We start from the raw sequence: 8,613 nt of genomic DNA, 5'->3' as shown, positions 1-8,613 counted from the left end.
TGTAAAGATGATCAGGTATCAAATCACGTAGTGAAAAAGTGGCGTAGTTGGGTTACTGCAAACAGACAAACAAATAAGCAATGGGTTAGCTTCATATGGTCAGTTGTCTAATATGGCAAAGAAAATGGGATTTAACGTTAATTGGTGCACTACAAATTTATTGTTTTTCATGGAGCATTTGATTATGCAGAATGAGTTGAAAGTATTAAGTTGTTAATTCATGTTAAATGAATCCTTTGTATGTTTGTCTACATTTGTGTGCCCAGGCAGACCCATGTAATGACTTGTCTCATCGTCAATAAAGTCAAAGTTGTGTGTTTTAAGTTCTTGGTTAAAACAATTCCATAGCCCAAAAACTGCAAAAATTGCACTTAACATTTCATCATCCATGTAAGATTTGTTAGTCACTTAACTGTGGAGCGACCAAAGAGTCTGTAAAAATTTGCCCTTTTAAAACCAGTCTGTGCCATTTTTAACTGGCAGTTTGAAGTTCTAACGGTCCAGAAGTGGCCCCTGGGATAAGCCCAATCCAATAATGTTAAAACAATCCCCCAAGTCTAAAGACCCCATAGGTGTACTCACTTCCTGTGCCGACGTCTGCAGTACCATCATGCAGGTTCTCCTTGCTGAGCTGGGGGGTCTTGATGGGGGATTGGCCTGCGGGGTTGCGTGAGTCTCGTGACTGTGGAGGGAAGGAAGGGCTCTCCAGCAAACCCCCTTCCATAGCCCTCAGGTGAGGGATGGAGTACACCTGGTTATGGTCCATGTGCAGGTGCTTCAACCTGGGGGCAAAGGTCAACTCATTAACATGGGGGTCAAAGGGCAGGTCAGTAGGTCATAGGCAGCTACTAGCATTTCTTCTTTTCACAAAACCATTTCAATCTACTTTCAGTCTATGCCTTTTTAACTAATTTGCTTATCATCTCTTGCCAGATAAAATCTGGTCTATATTGACAGGTGGTCACTCTAGATAGGATCCTTAATACTTTTGAGGCTGTTTGAATGGAAAAATCAGGCAATTGATCACCAAAACGTGGTTACAATTTAGCCAGATGCCACAAGGCCTGATCTATGTGGACAGGTGATTTCACTGCAAACAGGATACTTAGTGTCCATGGAAAAATTATTCACAAAAAGTGGTTTGGCCAGATGGTAATTATCTACAAACACAGGAGGGCCCCAATGGGGGGGTCCCGACAACGCTCTACGTTAAATTCTGATGGCCGGCTACGTATTACGCTGAATTCAGGAAGCCTCTCTACGCTCTACGCTAAATTCGAAAGCTTTCCCGCACATTATGCAGAACTCATCACCGAGCGACTGAGCGTTTGTGTCAAAGATGGTACAGAAAGTAACCGGCGGCAGAGGCGGCGGCAGCAAATTTCTAACTCGGGGGCGCAAAAATTATATGATTATATTGCTGACCGAATTTTATCATCTTGAGCGCCTAAGGCGTGACAATCGTAGGGGGGTCCGGGGGCATGCTCCCCGGGAAAATTTTGAAATCTTGACCCTCTGAGACGCTATTTCCTGCATTTGAGGGGCATTACTTTTTCTTGCAGACTAGAAATGAAAACAGAATTGCTAAGGGAGGTCCGGAGAAAATTTTGAAATCTTGATCGTCTAAAACGTCATTTCCTGCATTTGGGGGCCACATTCTGCTTGTAAACTAAGCTAAGTACGATAGTAAAATTTCTATTTGTTTAAAAGATTTTTGAGAGCGACGCTCCCGCAACATATTGTTCTGTGCCGTAGACGCGGGACAGGGAGGTCTTGCAAAATTTTGAAATCGGGACTCTCTGAAACGCCATTTCTCGCATTTTCAGGGGTAAATTTTGCCGTTAGACTAGATCGATTTAATGAAATTTCCATCATCAAAAAATACACAAGGTTTCAGCTTGCTTTTTTTGGGGGGGGGGGGGGGTGCCCCCCAACATATTCTCCTAGGCAATACTTAATGCCGCCAAAAACAGTTACTCAATTAAGCAATTGGATATGATTTTGCTGGGGTAACTGTTTTGGCGCATCTTATTACCTGGATGTCTAACCTTCATCGACGAATCTTTAATGCCATTTCTATTAAAAATACAGTTAAAGTTTTTGAGGGCAGATTGTGCGGGGCGTCGCAAATGAGGTTCACGGAAATTTTGAAATCTCGACCCTCTGAAACGCAATTTCCTGCATTTTGACGGGACAGGGCAATTGTTAGGGCAGGTTTGATTACGCTATACGCACAATTCATCCATTACGTTTTACGGTAAATTCCGGGGAGCTACAACGCATTACGTAGAATTAAAACAGTCAATTACGCTCTACGCAAAATGCACCGATTACGCTCTACGTTGAATTAAGCGATCCGTCTACGCTCTACGTAAAATTAAAACGGCCGATTACGCTCTACGCAAAAGGGCATTGGGGCCCTCACACAGGTATGATACAGGATGTCTTCACAGTTAACAAGTGTAATGTGCTCACTTCTTGAGTCCTGCCAGACTGGCGAAGGTTTGTAGCTCTGTTAGTTTGTTGTCGTCCAGGAACAGAATCTCCAGAGCAGCAAACCTCCAGACTGGGTTCTCCTCCAGCAGACTGGGAACAAACAAAAAGGCATCAGACTCTGGTAGTTTGTAAGCTTTACTCTTTTCAGCTGTATGTAATTTAATTACAAACACATTCATGTGACTGTCAAGACAAACCAACACTTTTGCTGGCTCCCAGGATTCTTGAAACAAATAAGACATAGGCCAAGGTGATAAGCAGAAGAGTCAAAAGATGCCCACTTTAATCAAACATAGCCTGTATGGATCAGAAAATCTACTCTTAAACCATAACCCTTATTTAGAACGTTTGGAACCGCATTTTTCAGACTGTAGGGCAGGTGATCATGTACTGGTTGTTATGCAGCTAAATTAATCCAAGAAATGGTCTACTGAGTATCTTAACCTCCAGCCATAGATCACAATTCAGACTCACTCGTCAGGTTCGATGTGCGGGCGCGCCATCTCAGGCGGCAGCGACTTCAGGTGGTTCCCTGTCAGGTGCAGAACCTTCAGCCTCGGGAGGAACCCCAGAGACAGGATACTGTCCTCACTGATGCTGTTATAGGACAGGTCAAGTACCTGGGGACACAGGGCAAAGGTTATAGGTCATGGAGCAAGGGTTATAGGTCATAGTTCAGGTGCAGCACCTTCAACCTCGGCAGGAACCCCAGCGACAGGATACTGTTCTCACTGATGCTGTTATAGGACAGGTCAAGTACCTGGGGGCACAGGGCAAAGGTTATAGGTCATGGGGCAAGTGTCACAGTTCAGGTGCAGCACCTTCAGCCTCGGCAGGAAACCTAAGGACAGGATACTGTCCTCGCTGATGCTGTTATAGGACAGGTCAAGCACCTGGGGGCACAGGGCAAAGGTTAGAGGTCATGGGGCAAGGGTCACAGTTCAGGTGCAGCACCTTCAGCCTCGGCAGGAAACCTAGCGACAGGATACTGTCCTCGCTGATGCTGTTATAGGACAGGTCAAGCACCTGGGGGCACAGAGCAAAGGTTATAGGTCATGGAGCAAGGGTTATAGGTCATAGTTCAGGTGCAGCACCTTCGGCCTCGGCAGGAACCCCAGCGACAGGATACTCTCCTCGCTGATGCTGTTATAGGACAGGTCAAGTACCTGGGGACACAGGGCAAAGGTTATAGGTCATGGAGCAAGGGTTATAGGTCATAGTTCAGGTGCAGCACCTTCAACCTCGGCAGGAACCCCAGCGACAGGATACTGTTCTCACTGATGCTGTTATAGGACAGGTCAAGTACCTGGGGGCACAGGGCAAAGGTTATAGGTCATGGGGCAAGTGTCACAGTTCAGGTGCAACACCTTCAGGGGGCACACACCAGTTTATTTGGGGGTTCAAATGGAGGCGGCACACCCTCAAGTCTAGCGACCATCTCTTCCAGGGAATTATCCTGAAGGAAAATAACTGTATATGGGGTGAGAGGATATACCTTCAGCTACAAGACCAACTGAGTTTCGATCCTTCAACTTCTCTAATTTTGAAAAATTATAGGGAAAAAACATTATTTTCATGTCAAAAATGATGCACAAAATCGGGCATTTTCGCATTGGATAAAAGAGATGAAGAAGATTTTTCCGGCAAGCACGACTGATACTGCCAGAAAGAGGAAAATCTCAAGACTAATCCAGCCAATTATAAAGAAAATTCTAGTACTACAGTTTTTTTAATCATCCACGGCGCGCGGCATTGCAACTTCGCTTGACACAGCGCTTCAGAGGTAAATCTAGGTCACGGGCCTCTTTACATTCAGGCGTAGGGATATCGCGGAAGCAACGCACGGACCAAAATACAATTTGCACCAAAAACACACCATTTCCTACGCTTTTCAGCCATGTAACCGTTTAATGTCATTTCGCAGGAAATAATGAGAAATGTCAACTCAAACATGGGCCCTCGGAAGCCTTTCGTCACTTTTTGGTCGCGGACTACCACGGACCCCGGTCGCGGAAGAACTGGGGTGTGCACCGTTAAGCCGCGGCAGGAAATCTAGCGACAGGATACTGTCCTCGCTGATGCTGTTATAGGACAGGTCAAGTACCTGGGGCACAGGGCAAAGGTTATAGGTCATGGAGCAAGGGTTATAGGTCATAGTTCAGGTGCAGCACCTTCAGCCTCGGGAGGAACCCCAGAGACAGGATACTGTCCTCGCTGATGCTGTTATAGGACAGGTCAAGTACCTGGGGACACAGGGCAAAGGTTATAGGTTATGGGGCAAGGGTCATAGTTCATGTGTATCACCTTCACACAGTAACTTTACTTTTTAGTACAGAGACTCAGTGATAATTGTTGCACACTGCAGTAACTGATATAGTGCAAAGCGAATAAAATATCTTTCTTGGTTACGGACAGTGTGTCAATTTTTAATCTCAATTGCATACTTGTCTCTCATAACATTTTACTTCTTAGTATTTGATCATTTCTGCTAACTTGTTCCTCACCTCCAGTTGCTGGAAGTCCCCGAAGTTGACGCTGATGTTGGTGATGTCGTTTACCGGCAGCTCCAGCTCCCGCACAATCGGGAAGTATCGAAAGATTTCTGGGGGAAAGGCAAAAACATGATATTGTCAGGATATTGGACTTTTCTTTTTCACAGACAGTATTATGTCTTGAACCTAAGTTCTATATTTCATTGTCAGACATCTTCTTCACAGCTTCCAATCGGAGTTCTACATCTCACAGCTAAATGTAGCTGATGTAGGTGCCACTTTTGCAGCGAGAACAGTTAGACAATCTGAAGAGGACGTGCAAATTTGGCGCCAAACACCAAACATCTACATCTTTTTTATTTTTTTTATTCTGTTTTCTTTAGCCAGGGTAGCCCAACTCAGTGTATCACCTGGATAACACATAGTACATGACACGTTACACAGCATCATACATGTACATAACATACAAATAATATATACAAAGACCGTTTTCCATAATCATACTTCAGTCCGGTCGTGAGGTCAGAGGTCAGCTCTCCGTTTCATCATATGCTTGAATGTTGCAATGTTGGGAGCCGTTTTTAAAGTCATTGGAAGGTGATTCCACTGACAAACGCCCCTGTGGCTAAACTTATGTCTTCCACATTCCAAGTGAACTCGTGGCAGCTGTACTGATTGGCTTAAACTATATCACACCGAGGGTTCATCTACAACTAAAACATCATGGTAGCATCAGATACAAATCTGCTATATGTAAATTATTGGCCATCTTATGTATTTCTGGAGTCATTAAGTTAACCCAGAAGTAAATTTGTTTATTTGATATCAAAAAGAAGGAAAAACTCACCAAAAGGCAATGTGTTTTCCCCGGCATTGATGTAAGCTACGTTGTCAAATAGCTGAAAGTCCACTTCTTTTGCCTGTGAAATTGGGGGAAAAGTTCCATTTATTGATTACTGTAATGTGCTTTATGATATACTATTGTTCAAGGAATTCTCATGAAATGTTATTCCTTGTGATGTTGTAATTGTTTATCAATGCTTTGTTGTTGTTTATGTTTATGTTTACCCTGAAGAGCTCCTTGTCGCTGATGTTGATGGCGCAGAGGTCACTGGGGTCATCCACACAGTGGACCCGCATCTGTGGGGAGCCAAGACAACTCGTCAGTCACTTGGAAATTTAAAAAAATTAAGTCTTAATCCAGCTTCTCTGAGCTTTGCTTACAAAATAGATACTCTCGCACAGTCCAACTAGTTTAGCAAGAAGGAGAGATGTCTACGTCTGTATAGTATGGCCGGCCAGACACCTTGTAATATTTAGAAAAAGGGTAAATCGTAGATGTGAACAATACTTTTCTCTGTAATAAAATGACTTTACTCTGTAACAGAATGACTTCATGATGTAACAAAATGACATGTAACAAACAGGTGGTGTAACAAAACAAACCGTATTCCTTGCTAGAACATCACATCAAGGTTGCCAAGCTAGATAATTGTCAAATTTACTGGATCAAAAACTAAAACTAGAACCAAATCAAAACAATGACAGGCAGCGCATTCCACTCTGGATCAAAAACTGAAACTAAAATCCAATCAAAATGATGAGAATCTCGTCTGACCCACCAGGAAGAATCCGTCCAGCAGGCCGACCCTGTCCTCGACCTGTGACCCCGTGAACCGGCTCCCGTAACCGGGCGTCTCCGACAGCGTGTTGGTGCGGCGCAGCTCGGACCGGATCTTCTGAAGGTCGCGGGGTCGGGCGCACAGAACCGCCTTGAACCGGCGCTGCTCCTCCTCACGTTTCGCCAGCAGCCATGCTCCCGCTGGGGTAGGTCAGAGGGCAGGGGTCACAGGTTACAGGTCATGTAGTACTTATCATGTAAAAAGCAGCGAGAGATGAGCACACAAGAAGGAAGCACAGAGGGAGAGAGAGAATAAAAGCACATTTGAACATTACCTGACGAACCAAGTGCATGGATAAACAAGTCCACTAGCCCTATAGTCCCGGGCAAGTGAAAATGCCAATCGGGCAAGTGCATGTCCTTCCCCACTTGCCCGATCGGGCAAGTTAGCTTTTCTCCATTGAGTGAGATTTTGATGTACTTGCTACTTTTCAAAGTCATGGCATCAAGCATTGATTAACACAGAAAATAGAGCCAATAACAAATATTCCATTGAAGGCCATGAATATACATAGAAAAATGTCATTTAGATTTCGGGCAAGTGAAAAGTTGGTTCGGGCAAGTAAATTTTTTAAGTACTTGCCCGATAGGACAAGTCAATTTTAGAAAACCTGTCCAACCCTGAAGTGGATAAAGAGACAACAACAAGAACAGTATTACTTGGCTCATAGGTTACAGTTTGGATATTGTTAACAACTAACAAAGAATTTCCATGCTAATTCAATAAAGCATATTTTTGACAGGTTGTATGTAAATATGACTGTGGTTCATAACAATCTAGAGAGGGGTTTAGGTGTCAAGTGTCTGCTTATTGGTAGTGTTTGATAAATGTTGATACAGTCTAAATCACCCGTATGTTTCTGATTAAGTCCTGGTATTAGCCCCTTTCCAGATTTTTTTTCAATCTTTATTTCAATAAACAATACATCAATATATACGCCAAACAAGTGTTTTTTATAAAATGATAGGTACAGAATGAATAGAGCTAAGAGAGGTTTGTCAAGACTCTGTGCACTTGTTGTAAGTAAGGTGCTGCCTTTCCAGATTCATATTTTTTTTTTCAATTTTCTCGGAAAGCATAATGTGCCTCTAATCCGTTTCCGGCGACTTCACCATTCAGCAACTTCTGTGGGGGCTGACAAAGATGAAGTGCTGATATGGCGAAAGAACATGGCTTCAGAAACAGTTGCAAACCTGAGACTGTCTCCGAGCTGGGGTAGTATAAATTTTGTTTACGTTTTGCTCATAACAGGACCGAACCTAAAGTTTTGGGTATCCCGATGATAACTTTCCTCTCGTCTATGAACTTTTATTATGTCTAACCCCATGGAGATGCCATAACATGTCTAAACAATCCCATAGCCAGTGCTGGCTGTTCAAAACACCGATGTGCATTCTGAATCTTTTGAAAAAACAGTGCCCCCCTCCCACACACAAATACTTGATATCCTGTTCTTACGTTGACAACTTTGCAGCCAGTATACGGTGATTTTAAAGAAGATTCGGACTGAGTTTATGCTTTAGATGGCTTCTACAATTCCATCCGCATACCTTCCTCCGCCTGCTTGGCTAGCACGCCTCTCACGGGGAAGCAGCTGGTGATATTCGGGGTGGAAGTTCCATCGTCGAGTTTGTACACCCCAGCCGCCGCCATCTTGGACTCTGGCACCATGGCAACCGTGCGCGGGGTTACCAGCGGCCACTCACTAGCGCCACCTAGCGATTTGTACTCGAACTGCACCTAAAACCACCTGTCGCTGAAAACGTTTTTCCTCTATAAAGATACCAAATGTAGTATGGCCACAGAAACACATAGATAAGAGAACTGACCATCTTTTTTGTTTGTAGGCTTTGTCAGATGGCTACTATTATGATAGCAGTCTAGAAACGCCGCCTAGCGGTTGTATCTGGTACTGTGCAACAGTTGAAAACCACCTGTATGAT

At 43.9% G+C, this 8,613-nt stretch overlaps 1 protein-coding gene across 1 annotated transcript in view; it reads right to left on the bottom strand.

Moving 5' to 3' along the window:
- The window catches only part of LOC118427905 (X-ray radiation resistance-associated protein 1-like), a 15,485-nt gene extending 7,107 nt beyond the window's left edge, over positions 1-8,378 (bottom strand). The window contains 9 exon segments of the mRNA XM_035837868.1: positions 583-697; positions 699-782; positions 2,476-2,586; positions 2,971-3,116; positions 5,001-5,098; positions 5,836-5,908; positions 6,057-6,128; positions 6,611-6,810; positions 8,221-8,378. Of these exon segments, the coding sequence (XP_035693761.1) occupies positions 583-697; positions 699-782; positions 2,476-2,586; positions 2,971-3,116; positions 5,001-5,098; positions 5,836-5,908; positions 6,057-6,128; positions 6,611-6,810; positions 8,221-8,341 (1,020 nt within the window). The 5' untranslated portion in view covers positions 8,342-8,378.
- Between the last annotated feature and the right edge of the window lie 235 nt (positions 8,379-8,613).

The sequence above is a fragment of the Branchiostoma floridae genome, chromosome 12 (assembly GCF_000003815.2).
Source record: "Branchiostoma floridae strain S238N-H82 chromosome 12, Bfl_VNyyK, whole genome shotgun sequence".
NCBI classification, from domain to species: Eukaryota; Metazoa; Chordata; class Leptocardii; order Amphioxiformes; family Branchiostomatidae; genus Branchiostoma; species Branchiostoma floridae.
The sequence above is the reverse complement of the archived record's forward strand: the minus strand, read 5'-3'. Positions and strand labels throughout refer to the sequence as shown.